This window comes from Pelophylax lessonae (assembly GCF_965119305.1).
Source record: "Pelophylax lessonae genome assembly, chromosome: 5".
In the NCBI taxonomy this organism is placed as follows: Eukaryota; Metazoa; Chordata; class Amphibia; order Anura; family Ranidae; genus Pelophylax; species Pelophylax lessonae.
Genome location: NC_138772.1, coordinates 449853130 through 449877578, shown reverse-complemented (window position 1 = coordinate 449877578; position 24449 = coordinate 449853130). Strand labels below are relative to the sequence as shown.

At 42.2% G+C, this 24449-nt stretch overlaps 1 protein-coding gene across 4 annotated transcripts in view; it reads left to right on the top strand.

The window, feature by feature from the left end:
- The window catches only part of STAU2 (staufen double-stranded RNA binding protein 2), a 559013-nt gene that overhangs the window by 315085 nt on the left and 219479 nt on the right, over positions 1-24449 (top strand). For all 4 annotated transcript variants that reach the window (XM_082259761.1, XM_082259759.1, XM_082259760.1 and 1 more), the window contains 2 exons: positions 296-427; positions 23630-23687. In XM_082259761.1, coding sequence (XP_082115887.1) covers positions 296-427; positions 23630-23687 — 190 coding nt within the window. The remainder of the gene's footprint in view (positions 1-295; positions 428-23629; positions 23688-24449) is intronic.

The window sequence follows — 24449 nt, the reverse complement described above, 5'->3', positions numbered from 1 at the left end:
CCATATGCTGTTGCTACGTATCTTCATAAATCACAGAGTAGCCAGACAGCTTTTAGCGCAATAGCAGTCTCTTGATATGCCAAACAATAGTTACACCCTTGATTGTGCCGAATTATATCACACAGGATTCTTTTCTTTTTTTTTTTGTCTGTGAGAATGGCTTGTTTTAACTTCTCTGTCATTATTTTTTATGACTACATACAAGTTAATGTTGGTGGTGTCACTAGGTCTGTAGAGGATTCTTTTACCTGAAATGACAAAAAGGATAATGTTTTTTTTATATATTTCCCAATAGGTCAAAGTTGGAGAACAAACTGCCACTGGAGCTGGGCCCAATAAGAAGACAGCAAAGCGAAATGCTGCAGAAGCCATGCTGTTGCAGCTTGGCTATAAAGCTTCAACCCCTGTTGCCGAGAGCAGTGCAAAGGTAATAAATAATATCAAAGAAAATTGAAGTATATATAAAGGTAATACATTATATTAGAATAGATCAAAATGTATATAAAGGTGAAAAGTATCAAAGTAAATATAAGACAATGAAAGTACTAAACAGCTGTTCTGCACTAGGTAGCAGTGGTAGAAATTTGTTTTTTGCTTAACTGCATAATATCACTTTGATCTAATTCTGGCATGATACTTTTGTCTAATTTTCACTTACCTCCTTTAACCACTTCAGTTCTGGAAGGTTTTTACCCCCTTCCTGACCAGGCCATTTTTTGCTATACGGCAGTGCGTTGTTTTAACTGACAGTTGCGTGGTAGTGTAACGTAATACTCAAATAAAATTGATGTACTTTTTTTCCCACAAATAGAGCTTTCTTTTGGTGGTATTCGATCACCTCTGTGGTTTTTATTTTTTTTTCCCTATAAACAAAAAAAGGCCAACAATCTTGAAAAAAAAAAACAAAAACAAAATATTTCTCTTTCGTTCATTGACAGACACAGCTCCTGATCTTCCTATCCATTGGGTTATACTGCCCCCTGCAGGAGTAGGACACTAGGCAGAAATAAAGTCTGGCTATGCCTATGGGCAGTCCCAGGGGATATACTCCCCATCTCTGCTATAGGTGTTTTTTTTCTGCCTAGTCAGGAGTAAGGACCTAGTTCCTTGTTGGGATCTCTGGTTCCGGCAATTTTTTTCTTTTTAGATAGATATTTTCTCCTGTTTTTTTCCTGTGAGATCTACAATCAACTGCTGGACTAGGCGACAGGCTGGATATTCTAGATCCAGTGGTCAACCCAGTCCTGCCAGCGAGCACATGCACATCTTCGCTCCGTGCTAGGTCGACCGCGACATAGCCCCACCAGACACGGGCTGGCTTCCTGCGAGTTTTTTCTTTTGAGAGGTCGCATATAACAGGGTCTCAGCTTTAGTCGCAGCGTACCTTCTGGCCAACAGCCCCCCATTTCGATGGCGTAGGGTTCTGTCTGGAGTGGTGCCCGCCTGGTTCCTGGTATGGTGAGTAGCTTTCCCCCCTCCCCCTGGAGGGTTTTAGGCTGCATATGGGTCCCTCCATGGGACCCTCAGACCCCTGGGTTCCCCTCCTTCCTGTCAGGCACCCCCCCTCATCTGTCCCCCTTATCCTATCCCCCCCACTTATGCTGGGGCTCTGTTGGTGGTCTGGTCCACCTCCTGGGGTGGGGGCAGGGCGTTGTGGGGGCGGGGGGCAGGGCGCTTCCGGCAAACGGACAATAGGCGGTGTGGGGGGCTGTACCTGGTGGAGGATCCTGCCAGTGACCCCCATCCTGCCTGTGCTTGTCTTTAAGACCTAGGGATCTCTTCTGGGTCCCTGGGAGCCTTGTGGTGCCGCTTGCGGCCACCATTTTGTGCTAGCCTTGTGCTGCAATGCACGGCGGCCATGTTTCTGTAGTCCGGTGGCCATTTTGTAGTGGTTTGCCATAGAAAACAGCGGCGGCCATGTCTATGGAGCCTTCTGGGTGGCATTTTCTGCAGTGGGATCCCCTCCTCATCCCCTGGTACTAACTCCTTGATCCTTTCATTTCCTGCCACTCGTGCAGTGCAGATTCTCCTGGTGGCTGCGGTGCCTGGTTTCTGTGGGGTCCTCTCCATACCTGCTGAGGATCGATTGGTGCTCTGTAACTGGGTGGTGCTGCCAGAGCAGTGGGGGCTGTCCCTTAGCAGTGTTTTACACTTTTTTGTGGGGTCCCCCTGGTGACTAATGGAGTCTCCTCACCTGATCCTCTCTCTGAGGCTGCGGGGCCCTCCGGGTGCCAACCATCAATCGATTGATCGATGCACTGACAGTGACCCTGGAGTCGTTGGTGTCCCGGGTGGAGGGGGCTTTTGGGCGATGGGCTGGCAAAGAGTGCCCCCAGCCTTCCTCTGCCACATCTGTCTCATCAGATTGTCAGAATGTCAATAAGCAAAGATCTGTGCGGAAGGAGAATCTCAACTTATTTCCACAAATCAATATGTAGCGAATTCTTTTTATTGATTAATTTCTTTTTAAAAGCATATACTGATCTTAGTGAAAACAGTCTACAGTATGGAATATATAAGACATATTTATTCACGAGACATGTAATCACGATAAATGATCAGACTTGAGATGACACAAAAAGATAACTTTACAAAAAAATGAACTTCAAACAATAAATGCAATGTGATGTGTAGCTCAATAATGAAAGTAAAAATAAAGCAAGATTACCTTTTCTCCAGGTATAGTATAAACCACAAATTAATGTTCTATATAATCAGACCACAATTGTCTGCGCAATGCACAACCTGATAGTCACTCCACTGCAGATGAAGCGAGACTAGGCTATGCAAAACGTGAGACTAATACGCCAATATGCGCTAAATCTGCTTTTTAGAGAAAAATCTACATATGGTTTATACGGCTGGGATTGTACTCTCGTTACCCTTGAATATGCAATGTAAAACATTTAAGAAAGTACATAAACAATATTAAATAATGATCAAATAAACAGCAAGTATATTTACCATATTTAAAATGGCTGCTAGCTTAGAATGGTCGTTACTAGAGTCCTTAAGATGGCTGCCTTTCCAAGATGGTGGCTAGGTAGGGAGGAGTTTCGTTTGGTGTCCCTCAAAATTTCAGATACATGATGGAGCTAAATGGAGTCTGTATAGATGAGTCTATGCATGGCTGTAGTAGCGTGTGTATTGTATGTGTATTGTATGTTGTGAAATGTCCTGTGTGATGTGTCCCTCTCATCTGAGTTTTCCTATTTATATGGTATAGAACAAAGGACTATTAAAATTACCATAAGTTAAACCCAGAAGGAGTGACATTATCCCCATTGGCTGGGACATCTTCTTCATTAACTGGTGATGTCATTGGGTGACACCTCTTGGTTGACCAGTATAATAAAATTAAATGATGATATCTCCATATTTAAGAGTATCATAAAATAACATAAAATGTATCCATGCTCTCATCTATTACATGTCCATTTAATATCCACCATGTATCTAAATAAAGATTAAATCTGGTAACACCATTTTAATATTTATTATATCTTATTTAATATATATATCTATATATATTGGAAATGACTGTTTAACCTAAGACTTCAATTAGTAGTAGTCAGTCACCAGAGATGGCAGTATCGTGTTGCTCTTAGCTTCAGTACACAGAATATTACAGCATTATTTATCTTCAAATAAACTTTACACCTTATATTGACAAAGAGCTTACCATCTCAGACTTTCTAGAGTCTAGCAAGGTCAAACAAAATGTTATGATGCTTTCTACAACTTACAATTTACAAATGTTTACTGAAGCCTCTCTTGACATACAGAGATGAGTCATCAATATCAGTTAGCAAGAATGAAACAATTATAATATATAACGGTTTTCTACATATCTATGTATGTTAGTTATATACAGTGGGTACGGAAAGTATTCAGACCCCCTTAAATTTTTCACTCTTTGTTATATTGCAGCCATTTGCTAAAATCATTTAAGTTCATTCTTCTTCCTCATGAATGTACACATAGCACCCCATACTGACAGAAAAACACAGAATTGTTGACATTGTTGCAGATTTATTAAAAAAGTAAAAACTGAAACATCACATGGTCCTAAGTATTCAGACCCTTTGCTCAGTATTTAGTAGAAGCCCCCTTTTGATCTAATACAGGAGTCTTTTTGGGAAAGATGCAACAAGTCTTTCACACCTGGATTTGGGGATCCTCTGCCATTCCTCCTTGCAGATCCTCTCCAGTTCTGTCAGGTTGGATGGTAAACATTGGTGGACAGCCATTTTTAGGTCTCTCCAGAGATGCTCAATTGGGTTTAAGTCAGGGCTCTGGCTGGGCCATTCAAGAACAGTCACGGAGTTGTTGTGAAGCCACTCCTTCGTTATTTTAGCTGTGTGCTTAGGGTCATTGTCTTGTTGGAAGGTAAACCTTCGGCCCAGTCTGAGGTCCAGAGCACTCTGGAGAAGGTTTTTGTCCAGGATATCCCTGTACTTGGCCGCATTCATCTTTCCCTCGATTGCAACCAGTCGTCCTGTCCCTGCAGCTGAAAAACACCCCCACAGCATGATGCTGCCACCACCATGCTTCACTGTGTTGGGACTGTATTTGACAGGTGATGAGCAGTGCCTAGTTTTCTCCACACATACCGCTTAGAATTAAGGCCAAAAAGTTTTATTTTGGTCTCATCAGACCAGAGAATCTTATTTCTCACCATCTTGGAGTCCTTCAGGTGTTTTTTAGCAAACTCCATGCGGGCTTTCATGTGTCTTACACTGAGGAGAGGCTTCCGTCGGGCCACTCTGCAATAAAGCCCCGACTGGTGGAGGGCTGCAGTGATGGTTGACTTTCTACAACTTTCTCCCATCTCCTGACTGCATCTCTGGAGCTCAGCCACAGTGATCTTTGGGTTCTTCTTTACCTCTCTCACCAAGGCTAGGCTTTTCTCCCCCGATAGCTCAGTTTGGCCGGACGGCCAGCTCTAGGAAGGGTTCTGGTCATCCCAAACGTCTTCCATTTGAGGATTATGGAGGCCACTGTGCTCTTAGGAACCTTAAGTGCAGCAGAAATCTTTTTGTAACCTTGGCCAGATCTGTGCCTTGCCACAATTCTGTCTCTGAGCTCTTCAGGCAGTTCCTTTGACCTCATGGTTCTCATTTGCTCTGACATGCATTGTGATCTGGAAGGTCTTATATAGACAGGTGTGTGGCTTTCCTAATCAAGTCCAATCAGTATAATCAAACACAGCTGGACTCAAATGAAGGTGTAGAACCATCTCAAGGATGATCAGAAGAAATGGAAAGCACCTGAGTTAAATATATGAGTGTCACAGCAAAGGGTCTGAATACTTAGGACCATGTGATATTTCAGTTTTTCTTTTTTAATAAATCTGCAACAATGTCAACAATTCTGTGTTTTTCCGTCAGTATGGGGTGCTATGTGTACATTCATGAGGAAGAAGAGTGAACTTAAATGATTTTAGCAAATGGCTGCAATATAACAAAGAGTGAAAAATTTAAGGGGGTCTGAATACTTTCCGTACCCACTGTATATACTTCATTGTTAATATTCTGTTACATATAAGATTATAACATATCTGTAAATCTTATTTTTAAATGAATCTAAATACAGAAAATACTGACTAATGTTTATGGTTATCACACAAACAAGATTATCTTGGTATAGCGTCTTAGACTTATATCTAAGGAAAGTCAACAGACTATTTATTTATTACCTTAGGTCAACACAGCGTGTCTGGGGTAAACCTGTTGAAAAGGCACTTTTTGTTAAAGAGATTTAACCTTTCAGTAACCTAACAAAAATGGATGTCATTGCTTCATATTTCTATATAGACAAAATATAACATTTCATTTTCTTCTTATTAAATTTAACCTCCCCAAATAAGCCTGACAAGATCCTAAATCTGATTCGACCCCTGCGGAGGTCGGTCACCCTGCTGGGTCTGCGACCACATGCCCTGAATATTCAGATAGTGAGAAGGGATCCTCTGCTTCTGCAACCACTCACGAAAAGGCGTTGGTGGATGCACTGATTATCACTGTGAATGAGACCTTAAAGATGGAGGATGCAGCTGCAGCTGTGACCGAGACGCAGGTTCTCTTTGGCACTCACAAGCCATCCAGAGCGGCAAAGGTGTTCCCTTTCCCCTCCTATTTTTATAGAATTGTCACTAAAGCGTGGGAACGGCCAAAGCGTCCCCTTGGGGTCCCTTAGTGATTTGCTTGGCGTTTACCCCTATGAGGAGTATCTTCCTAAGAATTGGACTGTTCCACCAGTGGTGTAACTTCTGGTTTCCAGATTAAACAAGGCAACCATGATTCCAGTTGACGAGTCCCCGGTCTTTAAATATCCAGCTGACAGGAAGGCGGAGGCCGTGGCCCGCAATATGTACACCCTGGCTGGTTCGGCACTGAGGCCAATGTTCACCATTGCCCTGATGTTGCAGACTCAGACCGAATAGGCTAAGATTTTGCATTGTGACCTGGAGGGAGAACAACTCCCCCCTGCCATTGCTGAGCTGGCGAACCAGCTGGTCCAGGCGCTGCAGTTTATCTATGATGCCTCTTTAAATGCGCTTCCCCTAGTGGCTTGGCTCTCTTTCAACACTTTGACGTGCCTTTTAGCTGAAATGCTGGTCTGCGGACCAAACTTCTAAAAAGACCTTAACTGATGTTCCCTTTGGGAGATCGCCTGTTTGGTGCTACCCTGGATGACATCATTAAAGGTCTCACAAGGGGGAAGAGTACCTTTCTTCCGCAGGGTACTAAGAGCAAGGACCCTCGTCATAGATGTGGGCCCTCCTCAGATCATAAGAAGTTTTTTTCGTCCCTCAGGGTCAACTGACAACAGATCAAAGCCTTTCAGGGCCTCCTCTGAAGGATCCAAACGATCTTGGTCTGGCAAGTCAAAAGCGGGCTTTTCTAGACCCATGGAAAAGGCCCCTTCAACATGAAAGTGCACCCTCACCCGCATCTGGGGTGGAGGGACGTCTTCGCTTGTTCCTGGACCCGTGGACTTCCCTGGTACAAGACAAGTGGGTTCACAAAGTCATTTGATCCGGCTACAAGATCGAGCTTCGTTCTTACCCTCTGGAAAGGTTCTTTCCTTCGCCTGTCCCAGGCTCTCTTTGGGGCAGTGCAAGACCTTTTACTTTAAGCTGTGATTGTCCCGGTTCCAACTTCAGAACCTTTTCAGGGATTTTTTCTCAAACCTGTTTACAGTCACCAGGAAGGAAAGCAAGGTGCGTCCAATTCTGAACCTGAAGGTGCTGATCTGCTTTGTGAGTGTGCAGAAGTTCAGAATGGAGTCCATTCGCACGGTGGTGGCTTCCCTGCATCAGGGGAATTTTCTTGGCTCCATCGACATCAAGGACCCTTACCTTAACATTCCAATATGTGCCGATCACCATCGCTTCCTACCCCTTTGCTGTGGGAGAGGAGCATTATCAGTTTGTGGCGTTACATTTTGGTCTCGCCTCTGCTCCTCAGGTCTTCACAAAAGTGTTGGCCCCGGTGCTAGCATTGTTACGTCAGTGGGGGATCGCGGTCCTGGACTACTTGGACGACCTTCTTCTGCAAGCAGAGTCTCCTACTCCGCTGATGTAAAACCTGGAGATCACCATACGGACCCTGAAGGAGTTCCGCTAGATTCTGAATCTTCAGAAGTCTACCTTGGTTCTTTCCGCAAAATTTGACTATCTGGGTCTGACTCTGGACTCGGCCTTAGCCAAAGTGCTCCTTCCTCTGGTCAAACTACAGAAGCTGCAGGCTGCAATTCGTCTCCTGCTGTCCAGCAGATGGTCATCCCTCCGGACTTGCATGCGGGTGCTGGGCCTGATATTGTTGACCTTCGAGGCAGCCTTGTTTGCACAGTTCCAAACGAGGTCCCTGCAAAGGGAGATTCTGATCAATTGGGAAAAGAATCCGCAGTCTCTGGAAAACCAAATCCAGCTGAGTCAGTGTACAACAGGGTCCCTGATCTGGTGGCTTTATTCTCCGGCGCTGTAAATTATTGTCTAATTGAATGCACACTGGACATTCTTTACGAGGCCCATCCGTCTTACTCCTGTAGGGGGCACTATAAACCAATGGTTAAGAAGATCAGGAGCTGCGTCGGTCAATGAACATCAGAAAAATGGATTTTACGGTAGGACAAAAATCCCATTTTGTTACTTTCTGCTATAAAACATATCCAATAAAAAAATGTAAAAAAAATCTAATTTCTTTATCAGTGTAGGCCAATTTGTATTCTGCTACATATTTTTGGTAATAAAAAAAATCCAAAAAAGCGTATATTGATTGGTTTGCACAAAAGTTATAGCGTCTACAAACTATGGGATAGATTTATGGACTTTTTATTTTTTTGTATTGTTTTTATTAGTAATGGCGGCGATCAGCAATTTTTAGCAGGACTTCGACGGACAAATCTGACACTAAGGGGTTGATTTACTAAAGGCAAATCCACTGTGCACTGCAAGTGCACTTGGAAGTGCAGTCATGTAGATCTTGGGGGAAGATCTAAAATTAGGGGAAACGGCTAAATTCTATCAGCCAATCATATGCAATCAAAAATGCTGTTTTTTTCCTTGCATATCCCCCTCAGTTCTACAGCGACTGCACTTTCAAGTGCAATTGCAGTGCACTTTAGTGCACAGTAGATTTTCCTTTAGTAAATGAACCCCCTTAGTGAAACACTTTTGGGGACCAGTGACAATTTAACACATTGATCAGTGCTAAAAACTGGCAGGGAAGGGGTTAAGATCAGAGGCAATCAAAGGGTTAAGTGTGCTCCTATCCTAGGGAATGCTTTCTTACTCTGTGGGGGATGGACTGACTGCCGGAAGAGAGGCATCTGTGTTCCTGATTAGTAGGAACACAAGATCTGTCTCTTCCTGTCTGAAAAAACGACGGTCTGCCTTGTGTACATAGGGAGACCACGTTTTTTTTTATTCCTCCGAGCAATAGCGGGTGGCCGGCGGCTATCGCGGGCACCAGACTCCCTGTGTCCAAGTGCGCGGCTCCGGCAGCGCCTGCGCCCCCCCCCCAGAGCCGATGGAAGAGGTCAGGTATAGGTACTGTATTTTGGGTATAAGGGCCGCCCTGCCGCAGTAAATGTACCTGGGGCAGTTCTTAAGTGGTTAATGCAGATTTGACATAGTTTATAATGTGGCTGGTTGTGTTGGTTATTGCAGTTGGACGATCGCTCCCTATATTTGGCACTGCCCTATGTGTGGGCATATTGTAGATACCCAAACTCACACCTGTAACAGTATTCCCCTTTTACATAGGACTGAAAATATCACCCCATATTAGCCATAGAGGGGGCAATATTAGACATTATCTTTGCACTCAGTGACATATGTTCCTTGTCACCTCCTACTGTGTTGCATTGCATAGATTTCCCTTCACTTCCTGTCCCATAGCCAAATTTGGAGGTGGTAGGTAATCTCTTGTTATCACCAGAACTGTTGTCCCCCAAAAGAAGGGTTCCCCTCTATTCTGTTTGTTAGCCAAAATTTGATCATTTCTTTTGTTTTCATTTTCAGTGATCGTAGTACAAATGTAGTTACATAGTCATGTTAAAAAAGTAATTCTGGCTCAAGCAATAAAAAGCAAAAAACAGTTAAGAAAATCCAACCATACTATCCCATATACACAATCCTATACCCGCAGTTGATCCAGAGGAAGGCAAAAAAACCCCAGCAAAGCATGATCCAATTTGCTACAGCAGGGGAAAATAATTCCTTCCTGATCCCCCGAGAGGCAATCGGATATTCCCTGAATCAAGTTTACCTATAAATATTAGTTCCCATTTATATTATGTATGCCTAGGAAAGAATCCAGGCCTTTTTTAAAGCAATCTAGTGAGCTAGCTAGAACCACCTCTGGAGGGAGTCTATTCCACATTTTCACAGCTCTTACGGTGAAGAAACCCTTTCCGTTTTTGGAGACTAAATCTGTTTTTCTCTAGACATAAAGAGTGCCCCCTTGTTCTCTGTGTTGACCTTAAAGTGAATAACTCAACACCAAGTTCACTATATGGACCCTTTATGTATTTATTGATCATATCCCCCCTCAAATTCAGTTCCTTTAATCTTTCCTCATAGCTGAGCTCCTCCATGCCTCATCAGTTTGGTTGCCCTTCTCTGCACTTTCTCCAGTTCCCCCGATATCCTTTTTAAGAACTGGTGCCCAAAACTGAACTGAATATTCCAGATGAGGTCTTACTAATGATTTGTAAAGGGGCAAAACTATATCATTCTCTCTGAAGTCCATGCCTCTGTTAATACAAGAAAGGACTTTGCTTGCTTTGGAAAACGCAGCTTGGCATTGCATGCTATTATTAAGCTTAGGATCTACCAGAACACCCAGATCCTTCTCCGCTGTGGATTCCCCCAGTTCTACTCCCCCTAGTATGTATGATGCATGCATATTCTTAGAATGTAGAAAAATCCGCGCTTAGGATATACCAAGTTGATCCGTAAATGTTGGCTGCAGCCCCCTTCAAGCTATATTCCGAAGATATATAGAAAATTGGAGTTCAATATGGGAAGGAATGTGGCGCTGCCAATATTTTCATACCACTCAATAAATATCTAATAAAAATGTGAAGGTATAAACAGTATATAAATAAAAATGGAGTGCAATATGTGTCCAATCAAGGAGTACAGATACAATTAAGTGCGTGAGTTAATATGCACTCAAGTAACTGACATATAAAGCGCCGAGGTGCAAAATACTGGTATTGTGTACCTAGTACCAATGCGGTATATTAATATAATGAACTCAAGTGATATAAGTGGATTGAATTAATATGATAATAAATAGTTACAACTAATATGAGTAAGTGGGTAACTTATTACAAATGTGATACCAAGTGTTATCCGAAGTGCAATATAGAAGTGATAGGAATTAAGAACATAATAATAATAATAGCACAACTAATCATAAATTAATAACACTCAAATAGATCCGTGATAAATGAGATAAGAGTGGTGATAAGATAATGTTAACTACAAAATATACTGTATAAGTTTCTAAAAGATACCAGCTGGGAATAATTTAACCCTCACAGTGGGTATATGAAATATAAATAATTGAAACCACCATAAAATAAATAAATATAGCAGCAATTCCAAAACCTCACATCAAAAAATAGTCCATAAATAATTCAGTAATAAATAGTCCATAGAACAATAGAAACATAGTGCAGTAGTAATCTTCAAGAAAAAAGTGACTTCAGTGCAGGTGCTTTTAAATATTCCTGTAAAGGTGCCAGAACTCAGGTGATCAATCCGTGCTCCCCGCACCCCTTGGACCGCACTCACAAGAGTAAATCACCCCTACAGGGGTACCAAGCCTTCCATAGGTAGTATCCTGGGTCCCCCTCTGGTCTCTCTGGGTGATCCTATGGACACGAGTGCTATCCGGTACCTGCCCGAGTCCTCGTCACACTATCCTCAAAGTTAGGTATTATCCACGGGTATATGGGGGGAATAAAGTTCTCACATAGGGTAGTACCGTTTGATAATTGTTTATTAAATCAATATAGTGGTACTCACAAACAAGCAGGTTAAAATCGGCAGGTAATACAGTGGCGATCGCGCACTTCCGGGATGCCGTGCGTTCCACAGACCGGATGTGCGTGTCAGCTGGGCGGATATGACGCTCTATGCGTTTCGTCAGAATGACGTCTTCAGGTGGAATATTCTTAGGTAGGTGTATAGATGCGCTAAACCCAGATAGTAAAAGCAGCACCTGAATTCCTGAACCTTTGGAATAAAATATAAACTGATATGTGGAGGTGCGCTAATAAAAGGTGATCAAATACATAAACTGTATAGTGACACAAAATCTATCATAGATTGCTAAAAAGCAAAAAAATTATATGCACATATGAGAAAATTGTTGCAAAAACAACGTATTTTCAATTAAACCAGAATGATAAAAGAAATAAAGTGCTGGGTGAGTTGAACAAAAGTCCAAAGTGAAAAGCCTCTTGGAATGAGAAATCTTCAGGTAAGTCCATAGGATTTTAGACTGCAATCAGGGTAAAGGTAATTCACTTATTTAACCCCTCGAGTGCTGCATGCAGATCCCCAGTGTGCACACAATAAGGTGGCGACTTACCATATACAGAGTATCAATGGGCTCATAGAAACATTGCTTCTATTTTTGCTTTTTAGCAATCTATGAATAATTTTTGTGTCACTATATAGTTTATGTATTTGATCACCTTTTTTATTAGCGCACCTCCACATATCAGCATGCATATTCTTAGCCCCCAAGTGCATAACTTTACATTGATCAACATTGAACCTCATTTGCCCCATAGTTGCCCAATGAAACATTGCATTGAGATCAGCTTGTAAGTTGGAGACATCCTGTAAGAAAGTTATTCCACTGCAAAGCTTGGTTTCATCTGCAAAGACTGAAATGGTACTTTTAATCCCAGACCCTATATCATTTATAAAGATATTAAAAAGTAAGGGTCCCAACACTGAACCTTGGGGTACACCACTGATATCCTTAGACCATTCAGAGTAAGAATCATTAACCACTACTCTGAATTCTGTCTTTTAGCCATTTTCCTATCCATTTACAAACTGTTCTTTCCAAGCCTGTAGACTTTACCTGACACATTAGCCGTGTGTGGGGAACTGTGTCAAACACTTTTGCAAAATCCAAGTATACTACGTCCACAGCCACCCCTCTGTCCAAGGTTTTGCTCACCTCCTCATAAAAAGAAATCAGGTTTGTTTGACAACTTCTGTATTTCATGAATCCATGCTGTCTAAAATATTTTTTTCCAGCAAGAACTCAATCTATTTGGTGTTTTATTAAACTCTCCGGTATCTTCCCAACATGAGAAGTTAAACAAACAGGTCTATAGTTACTTGGCAAGGATTTGGATCCCATTTTAAATACAGGCACCACATTGGCTCTTCGCCAATATAGTGGTACTATTCCAGTCCTTAACGAGTCCCTAAAAATTTAGAAACAAAGGCTTTGAAATTACAGCGCTCAATTTTTATAGGATGCGTGGGTGGATGCCATCTGGTCCAGGCGCTTTATCCACCCTTATTCTGTAAAAATATTTCAGGACCATATCACTTTTGAGCCATTGTGGATCAGGTCCTCTTTCACACTCCCTTTGTGATCACTTCTCACATAAAGACAGACATCATCACCCCTCCGTTTTACCCTGTCTTTCCTAAAGATAGCATAGCCAGGAATATTAATAGCCCAGTGATGTGAAGAATGAAGCCAAGATTCAGCAATACCAATTAAACCATAGTTCTCCTCATGCGCCAGAGCTTCAAACTCACCTATTTTACTTGGCAGACTTCTGGCATTGGTGAACAAACACTTTAATTCATTGTCACATTTTGCACAGTTATTTTGCATAATTTTTATTTTGGTACAAATAGTACCATTTCCAAAGGTTGTTTGTAACATGGGAACCTTCTTATCCTCTGCCATAACTCCCCCCCCTTCTTTCCCCATTCCACCCACCAATAGGGGCTGACCCCTGTTTGACCTGTCTGCCCCATTATAATCTAATTCACCCTCTCCCTCAATCCTAGTTTAAAAATCTCCTCCAGCTTTCCCATACACCTCTCCCCTAGCACAAAAGACCCCCTTCCCCCCATTTAGGTGCAAACCATCTTTAGCATATGAAAAGTGAGCCCAGTGCTCTAAAAACCCAAATCTCTCCTTCTTACACCAGGTCTTTAGCCATGCATTCCTCTAATCTCCCTGTCTTTCCTGTGTTGCATGGCACAGGCAATATTTCAGAGAATATCACCTTGGAGGTCCTTCCCTTCAACTTGCAGCCTAATTCATTGAATTGGTTCTTATGAAGCCTCTACCTTCCATATATTCTGTCATTGGTTCCAATGTGGACCAAGACAGCTTGGTCATGCCCAGCCCCTCCCAGTAATTTATCAACCCGGCCCACCACATGCCAAACCCTGGCACCAGGGAGACAGCAAACCATTCGGTTGAGGTGATTTGGCGGAAAAAATATCAGTCCTTCTGATTATAGAATCTCCCATTACCACCATCTGTCTAGGCCTACCTACAGTCCCCTCACCACATCTACTAGTAAGACTGCACTCCCGGCTGTTAGGGATAGCAGTGACATCTAGGGCTGCCACCTCTGAGCTTGCCACCCCCACATCTTCACCCAATGTGGCAAATCTGTTAGGGTGCTCAAACCTAGGGCATCCCTTCCTTTTCTGTGAGCCCCTAACACTCCCTCTGACTCTATTAACCCATCTTCCTACCTGATAATCCTAACTTAACCCTCCACCCTCCCCATTAACCCCACTAGCCACCTGCTCAGCGGCCAGAGAACCCCCTTTCAAAGTTGTCAGTTCTGTCCAGTGTTGCAATTTGCTCCTCCAGATCTCTGTGAGCTTCCAGAAGGACAACCTACTCACATCTGTCACAGCTGTGTCCATTCTGGAGTGGTTGCTCCGTTATTGTATACATGCGGCACACTGTGCACTGCACAAAACCTTCAATCTTGCTAGCACACATTTTCCTGGTTACAGCAATAATACAACTAATAGAAAATTTCAGATGTTACTTACTAGTCAGAAGACTCCTGTTCAAAGCTCCTCATTTAAACTCTGGTTTTAACTCACCACTTAGTCAAGGTCCACTAGGTCAGAGATCCACCATCCACCATGTACCGTTTAGGAGATATTTACCTTAAATGCAGCCAGTGACATCACTGGCGCATGCGCTCTGAAGGAACGACCGCTGGTGCCATTCCTTCAGAGCCCCGCGCTGTGACCGTCGGCTCCCGCGCGTATGCGTGGGAGTGACGTCATCGCGGGTCCAGTCAATCAGATGGCCGGATGCCACGAACCCAAAAGAAGGGTGACAGAACATGTCAACCATGGGAGAGGTGAGCGGTTGGCACTTCGGGGGTTCGTTATAAGGTAAGTATATCATAATGAGCTAGTATGTGATGCATACTAGCTCATTATGTGTTTGTCTTTCAGGTGTACTTTAAAAAAAAAAAAAAAATTTCTGAGGTTTACAACCTCTTTAAAGCTTGGCTAAAGGGTTGCCATCTGGCCTTCGCAAATGATTTGTACACTAAACAAATGATCTTTCTTATAATGCACATATAATGTAAACTCATATTTGCATCCTATGAGAATATATTCCTATGTGCCTAGCACCAAAAAGTTTAGTCCCTGATTTGAGGAATTATTTAATTAGGGTTTAGATTGAGATTTAGAGCTGAAAAGTGCTAATTCTCTATTATAGAGAATATCTAGAAATGTTATTTGTACCTAAGCATTACCCTGAAAAATTTACCATTTTTATTGAATTACTCCTAAAAATTAGCAGTGTACTTCATTGTATATGAGGGTGCCTATAGTCTCATAGCTGTGCACAGTGCCTTGAAAAAGTATTCATACCCCTTAAAATTTTCCACATTTTGTCATGTTACAACCATAAACGTAAATGTATTTTATTGGGATTTTATGTGATAGACCAACACAAAATGGCACATAATTGTGAAGTGGAAGGAAAATGATAAATGGTTTTCAATTTTTTTTACAAATATCTGAAAAGTGTGGTGTGCATTCGTATTCAGCCCCCTTTACTCTGATACCTCTAACTAAAATCTAGTGGAACCAATTGCCTTCAGAAGTCACCTAATTAGTAAATAGAGTCCACCTGTGTTTAATTTATTCTCAGTGTAAGTATAGCTGTTCTGTGAAGCCCTTATACCGTTGTGCTCATAAGTTTTCATACCGTGGCAGATCTTATGGTTTCTTGGCCATTTTTCTGATAATATGAATAACACAAAAACTTTTCTTTCACTCATGGTTAGTGTTTGGCTGAAGCCACTTATTATCAATCAACTGTGTTTACTCTTTTTAAATCATAATGACAACAGAAACTACCCAAATGACCCTGATCAAAAGTTTACATACCCTGGTGATTTTGGCCTGATAACATGCACACAAGTTGACATAAAGCGGTTTGAATGGCTATTAAAGGTAACCATCCTCACCTGTGATCTGTTTTCTTGTAATTAGTGTGTGTGTATAAAAGGTCAATGAGTTTCTGGACTCCTGACAGACCCTTGCATCTTTCATCCAGTGCTGCACTGACGTTTCTGGATTCTGAGTCATGGGGAAAGCAAAAGAATTGTCAAAGGATCTGCGGGAAAAGGTAGTTGAACTGTATAAAACAGGAAAGGGATATAAAAAGATAACCAAGGAATTGAGAATTCCAATCAGCAGTGTTCAAACTCTAATCAAGAAGTGGATAATGAGGGGTTCTGTTGAAACCAAATCACGGTCAGGTAGACCAACTAAAATTTCAGCCACAACTGCCAGGAAAATTGTTCAGGATGCAAAGAAAAACCCACAAATAACTTCAGGTGAAATACGGAACTCTCTGAAAACATGTGGTGTGGCTGTTTCAAGATGCACAATAAGGACGCACTTGAAGAAAGCCATTACTACGCAAATGCTACAAAGTATCCCACTTACAATATACCAAACAGCACAGAGACAAGCCTCAAACCTTCTGGCACAAAGTAATTTGGAGTGGTGAGACCAAAATTGAGCTTTTTGGCCACAACCGTAAACGCTACGTTTGGAGAGGAGTCAACAAGGCCTATGATGAAAGGTACACCATTCCTACTGTGAAACACGGAGGTGGATCACTGATGTTTTGGGCATGTGTGAGCTACAAAGGCACAGGTAATTTGGTCAGAATTGATGGCAAGATTAATGCAGTATATTATCAAAAAATACGGAGGAAAATTTGCATTCATCAGCCTGGAAGCTGCACATGGGACATACTTGGACATTCCAAAATGACAGTGATCCTAAACACAAGGCCAAGTCGACCTGTCATTGGCTACAGCAGAATAAAGTGAAGATTATGGAGCGGCCATCTCAGTCTCCTGACCTCAATTTCATTGAGCCACTCTGGGGAGGTCTCAAATGTGCAGTTCATGCAAGACAGCCCAACGATTTACAGGAACTGGAGGCTTTTTGGCAGGAAGAATGGGCAGCTTTACCATCTGAGAAGATGAAGAGCCTCATCCACAAATACCACAAAAAACTTCAAGCTGTCATTGATGTTAAAGGAGGCAATACACTGTATTAAGAACTGGGTATGTAAACTTTTGATCAGGGTAATTTGGGTAGTTTCTGTTGTCATTATGATTTAAAAAGAGTAAACACAGTTGATTGATAATAAATGGCTTCAGCCAAACACTAACCATGAGTGAAAGAAAAGTTTTTGTGTTATCGTTCATATTCTCTGAAAAATGGCCAAGATTAATCAATTCTGCCAGGGTATGTAAACTTATGAGCACAACTGTAGGTTTGTTAGAGAACCTTAGTGAACAAACAGCATCATGAAGGCCAAGTAACACACCAGACAGATCAGGGATAAAATTGTGGAGAGGTTTAAAGCAGGGTTAGGTTATAAAAAAATATCCCAAGCTTTGAACATCTCATGGAGCACTGTTCAATCTATCACCTGAAAATGGAAAGAGTATGGCACCATTGCAAAACTACAAAGACATGGCCGTCCATCTAAACTGACAGGCCGGGCAAGGAGAGCATTAATCAGAGATTCAGCTAAAGAGACCCATTGTACCTCTGGAGGAGCTGCAGAGATCCACGACTCAGGTGGGAAAATATGTCACAGGACAACTATTTGCCGTGCACTCCAAAAACTTGGTGTTTATGGAAGAGTGGCAAGAAGATAGCCATTGTTGATAGAAAGCCAAAAGAAGTCTAGCTTGCGAGAAGCCATGTGGAGGACACAGCAAACATGTGGAAGAAGGTGCTCTGCTAAGATGAGACCAAAATTAAACTTTTTTGGCCTAAAAGAAAACACTGTGCGGCGGAAAATTAACACTGATAAACACACCATCCCCTCCGTAAAACATGGTGGAGGCAGTATCATGTTGTGGGGATGCTTTTCTTCAGTAGGGATAGGGAAGCTGGTCAGAGTTGATGGTAAGATGGATTAAGCCAAATACAGGGCAATCTAAGAAGAAAACCTGTTGGAGACTGCAAAAGACTTAAGACTGGGGCGGAGGTTCACCTTCCAGCAGGACAATGATCCCAAAACACACAGCCAGAGCTGCAATGAAATAGTTTAGATCAAAGCATATTCATGTGTTAGAAAGGCAGTGTCAAAGTCCAGACCTAAATCCAATTGAGAATCTGTGGCAAGACTTGAAAAGTGCTGTTCACAGACGTTCTCCATCCATTCTGACAGAGCTTGAGCTATTTTGCAAAGAAGAATGGGCAAAAATGTCACTCTGAGATGTGCAAAGTTGGTAGAGACATACCCAAAATAACTTGCAGTTGTAACTGCAGCAAAAGGTGGTTCTACAAAGTATTGTTTTTTTGAATTTTGAAAACCATTTATCATTTTCCTTCCACTTCACAACTATGTGCCACTTTGTGTTGGTTTGTCACATTAAATCCCACAAAAACACATTTACATTTTTGATTGTAGCGTCAAAATGTGGAAAATTTGAAGGAGTATGAATACTTTTTCGGGGCACTGTATCTGCAGTCTGAGAGGCTTCTTGCAAGATTTGCTAAAATTATTACTGTGCTGCTTGCTGCAGAGGAATCTGTGCTGTTTTCTTCTCCCTGTTTGTTTGTTTCATTCATTTTGTGGGTCTGTTCTTCCTTTTACGTGTCATGCTAATTTTTAAAGTGTGTGTCCACTATTAGTCAAATTTGGGAAAAACCCCACTCAGCATGATCTGTCCCAATAGCTGGGCTGGGGACTGGCCTCATTAACACACATAGTTTCATACTTGCTCTGGTTGAAAAAAGACATAAGTCCATCTAGTTCAACCAATAAAAGGGAAAACAAATAAATCATACAATCCTACCCACGGTTGATCCAGAGGAAGACAAACAAACCCAGCAAACCATGAACCAATTTGCTCCAGTAGGGGAAAAAATCCCTACGATATTCTATACGTTGGTGTTGAGGTCGTTCAGTTTAAATCTGTATAACCTCATCACGCATGCCCGAAAATATTTTCCCGGAAATGTTTGTCGACCCGGAAGCATTGTACAAGTTCAAGAAGTTTCGTAAACACGAATGAAAAAAGCTAAAGAAGGCCTCTCAGCCAAATTATATAATGGAATGTCAAATAGACATTTGCCATGTATGTTTTTAACAAATCTATTGTTAATGTATACCCTATTTAAATAGTAAAGTACTTTTTCTTTTCAATGATTTTTATTGAAAGTTTTTACAAAAATAGTGCAAAATATACACACATAAAAAATCAGTGCATAACAAACGTGAACAGTGGTACAACCATAGCAAACATTAGGTAATACTGCTATAAAAGGTCAAAACTACAACGTAGCAAGGGCTAGCACCCCAATACACAATGAACAGGAACCTTAAGGTATCTAGAGGGACCCTCACCGTGGATGAACAGGGCCAGCTAACCCGAGCATGTAATCACACTTTGCATACTTCACAGGGTTAGTGGCTAGATCGTGATCCCACAGAACCTTGCCCCAGCCTGGGGCTGGGGACATGGGGTACAAAGCCATTAGAGTACCGTACCACTGTTAACCTCATACCGTTAACTGAGAAAAATCGTAGAGAAAGAGAAAGGATAATAGAACCACAAGAAAAGAAGAGAAAAGGGAAAAGAAAGAAGAGGAAAAATTTGTACGGTTGGACCCGACCCCGCCCCTGCGCCCCACCCCCAGACCTTCCCGAGTCCATCAGGCACCCCCAGTGAGGTAGTTAATCCACGATCCCCATACCTTGTCAAACACACGCATTTTGTCCTCCAGTTGAGCTGTCAGGCGCTCATTAATCATAATCCAATTCAGTTTGTGCCGGAGCAGCTCAAATGGTATCGTAGGAGACTTCCAGGATCTCGCTATTGCTATTTTTGCTGCAGTAAATATGAACGTTATGAGCCGCCTCTGCGCTCTATTGGCTGTATCCACCTTTTTGCCCAGTAGTGCCTGCTGAGGGGACTTGATTAGGTTAACTTGTGTGAGAGTGTAGATGAAATTGTACACTCTAATCCAGAAGCGTCGGGCCTTCGGGCATTGCCACCAAACATGAAACATCGTACCTTCTTGGCCACACCCCCGGAAACACAGAGGAGATGCTCCTGGCACAAAAGATGCAATCCTGGCTGGTACCATGTACCAGCGCAGGAGCACTTTATAATTAGCCTTGATGATTGAAGTGTTAATTAGAGACCTGGAAGCCTCTCGAGCCATGTCGTGCCAGTCTGCCAACTCCACAACCTCCCCGACATCCGCCTCCCATCGTTCCATGTAGGGAAGCTTCAGGGGCGAGTCCATAAGCATATTATAAATCATAGATATATACCCCCGTAATTTATCGTATTTACGGCACAAATATTCCATGGAGGTCATGGTAGTCAGATCGGACAGGCGAGACAGGGACCGCAGGCAATGATCAATTTGTGCGTACCTATAGTACTCAGTATCAGGCAGGGCATGCTTTTCTATCAGCTGCTGACGTTTTAGGATACCCCTATGATCACAAAAATCCGCTATGCGGAGCAGCCCCTTGTTCGTCCACCACTGAAAAGATCTGGGGGAGAGACCCGGGGGGGGGGGGGGGGGGGACCCGCTGTTGTTAAGAATAGGGGCCAATGGGGTAGGTGGGGACCTAAAGCCATGCGTTCTGGACAAGCGATCCCAAATGGCCATAGAATGAGACAAGGCTGGGCACAGGATGGGGGGACGATCCCTAGGCGATAACCACATTGCATGGGAGACCGCCAGGCCCGGAACCGAGCTAGCCTCCAATTCCATCCAGGGCATCCGGGACCCCTCAGAGTGGAATCTCACCAACTGGGATAACTGTGCAGCATAATAATAGTTCAGCAATTCCGGTACTCTTAAACCACCCCTGACTTTAGGGGTGTACAGCGTTCTCTTGTTCACCCTAGGCCTCTTGTTCCCCCAGATAAAGGAAAGGACGTGACCCTGAAACTTAAGCAGGTCAGACCGTCTCAGCGCGACTGGCAGAGTGCGGAACAGATATAACACCCTCGGAAGGATATTCATCTTGATGGAGTACAGTCTGCCAAACCACGAAGGGGGCTGAATTGACCACTTGTCCATGTCACCCTTCAGGCGTGTAAACAGGGGAGGATAGTTCTTCGTGTATAGTGTAGACAAGGAGGGGGTTAAATTGATGCCTAAGTAGGGCATAGAGTCTGTGCACCATGCAAATTTGAAAGATTTCCTGAGTGTGTCCACTGTGCGACCCTCCAGGGAGATGTTCAGTGCCTGGGATTTCGTTTGGTTTGTGTGCAAACCTGAAACAAGCCCAAATGCATCCAATAGCGCAAATAAGTTGGGTAAAGTCGTGACAGGCGAAGAGATAATGGCTAAAATATCGTCCGCAAAAAGGGCGCATTTGTGCTCGATGCCCCTGCACACCACCCCCCGCACGTCCGGTGAAGCGCGAATTTTGATGGCTAAAGGTTCCAGTGCTAGGACAAAAAGGAGAGGGGACAAGGGGCAGCCCTGTCGGGTGCCTCCATGGATAGGAATAGAGTCCGATGAGAAGCCCTTCAGCCTAAGAACCGCCCTGGGTGTACTATATAGGGTCCGCAGCAAAGTGAGAAAGGGAGCGCCGAATCCAAATCTGGTCAACAAGTCGAAAAGGTATTCCCACGACAGGGAGTCAAAAGCTTTATGAATATCTAGGGAGAGGAGCATGCCTCTACGATTACCCCCTCTGTCCCAATCTGATTGAATAGCCGGTAAAGTACTTTTTCAAAATAAAGCATTATTCAACACTGTCTGATATATAATAAATGTATGATAAATTCCCAAAGAAATCGAAAGAAGACACCATAAATGCGTAAATGCATAAATGTAACATAAAAAAATATATCACAAAAAAACATAAAGATGTGGGTTTTGTATAAATAATACAAAAAGATCTTTGACAGATGTTCGCATAGTGCCAATGGAGACAAAACATACACAACAAATAACAGGTTGCCAAACAGTGCAAATTGGCCATATATGGAAGTGCTATACTGCCAAACACCAAAAATATGCAAGCATGATCAATGGGAAATGGACTCATGGTGCAGGTATTGAGTATTTGTAGGTTGTCCTTGCAGGTAATTGTTGTGACATCTGTATGTCATAATGCAACATAATTTTAAAATATAACAGCCACTGGGAGGTAAGGGGAAGCAAAATCCAAATCAAAGACTTTCTCTTTTTTCAAATGATTATGATTGTTCAACAGTATGCATAAAGGACACTGGAAGACTGTAGACTATAATAGGCAACCACTGCATGAAGTAGTCATGTACATATTAGCACATGACATCAATTCCGCTTAAACGTGAAACGTGAGGACTACGTATCTAATCGATTGGTCTGTAACATTTTTTTTTTTTTTTTGGATCGTTAATGTTGGCAACGTTTTCGACCGACGAACACTGTTTCGATGGTTGGCGGGCAACAGTCGGGCGATATTCGGACCGTGTATGTTGGCAACGTTTTCGACCGACAAATACTTTTTCAAGAGTCGGTGGTCGAATGATCGGGCGATATTCTAATCGTGTATTCACACCATTAATCTCCTCTTCTCATAAGAGATTAAATTCCGTTCCTCTAATCTATCCTCATAGCTGAGCTCCTTATCAGTTTGGTTGCCCTTCTCTGCACTTTCTCCAGTTCCCCGATATCCTTTTTGTGAACTGGTGCCCAAACTGAACTGCATATTCCAGATGAGGTCCAACTAATGATTTGTACAGGGGCAAAATGATATCCCTCTCTCTGCAGTTCATACCTCTCCTAATACAAGAAAGGATTTTGCTCACTTTGGAAACCGCTACTTGGCATTGCATGCTATTATTAAGCTTATGATCAACCAGACCACCCAGAATGTATAATATAGAAGCCCATATCTCTCTGTACAGACAGAATTATTTAGGTTGAATATAGCCTCTCCACCACCTCATAACAAGGAGAATGAACTTGCATTTTTCTTGCTGGAAGTTCCAGAAAAGAGCATCTAAAAATGTAAAGTAGGTATTATCCCAATTTGGTTGCAAGAGTGGAAAAACCCCTATTACTCCACCTGTAACCATGGGGGGAAATGAGAAATAAAGCCCTGCTTGCTAATCTACCAATATGGCTGCAGAATAAAGCATTAAACATCTATTTTGGGTATAGTTTCCACAGTGTAGTTCTTTTTTAAGGGTTCTTTTTAAAAGTTACGAAACCCGTACCTTCAGTGCGTTGTCCCTAACCCAGAACAAGCATGCAGCTAGTGAAATCTGAGTGAGTCAGAACCACTGATCTGTATACTTATTTGGGTCAGTGACTCAAAGTATTTAAAGCAGAGGGTCTTGGTACCAAAGTTACTTGCATTTTAAGAAGGTGGTCAACAATGGGCAATGAGGAACACTGCCTACAGAAAACAGTGGTGGTAAGGGTTGACTTTACCAGATAATTTACCTTTGTGTTCTTTCTAACTTTTCTTTCGCAGCAATTTTATACCTTTTTATTGAGTTTTGTTAGCAGTTGTTATTACAGTTGTATAGAAGATTGTTGTGACTTGTTTTGTCTTTCTTGCAGCAAGGAGAAGTTCAAGGCTGGGGAGATGGAGGTTCCGGGGCATCTGACCAAACAAGCAGTAAGTATTTTCCTACACACTGTAGAGAAGGATTGTGCACAAGCTGATTTCGGGTAATATAGTTACTTATGATGAAAATGAATCTGTATAGTTCAATTTAGAGTACAGATGTGCCTTAAGAAACATTTGTGGTTCGATAGTATAATTGCATTTGAAATATGTTCAGCACAGATTTTTCCAGATTGCTTCTGTATTAGATAAAGGGGTGTGTAATTCTCACGCTGTCTAGTAGGTGTTTAAACGTTATATACCTTCAATGCTGCAGGTACTATTATTGGTAACCACACAATGCAAACAAATAAAAGGGGGAGGAGTACCGCGCTTCAAAGGTGCATACGTGCTCTAAAGTGTCTTTGTGTAGCTTCAATGTATTTATTTTACAACTGGTGTGTACAAACTGCCTGGTGCTATAAAGTGTCTTAGTGTCAAACAAATAAATATTCAGTTATGCCTGATGTGAAAAAAACATATAAATATTAACTTATTGTTGATAGGTGTATAAAATCCCATACATATATGCATATAAATATACATTCTAAAATCTCTCAATAACTGCTGCTTATGGTGATATAAAATTACAAAAGTGCTCTGTGCTTAAAACAAATCTATAACGTTGTATCTGGATAATGCTACAAGTCTCTATATCCATTCACAGGTGATTCAATGCTGTTGATATTTCTAAAGTTCTCAAGTGTCCCAAATAGTGATAGCAGTGAGCTTCTGTATTATTTTACTAAATGTAAAAACCTGACATTTTTAAAT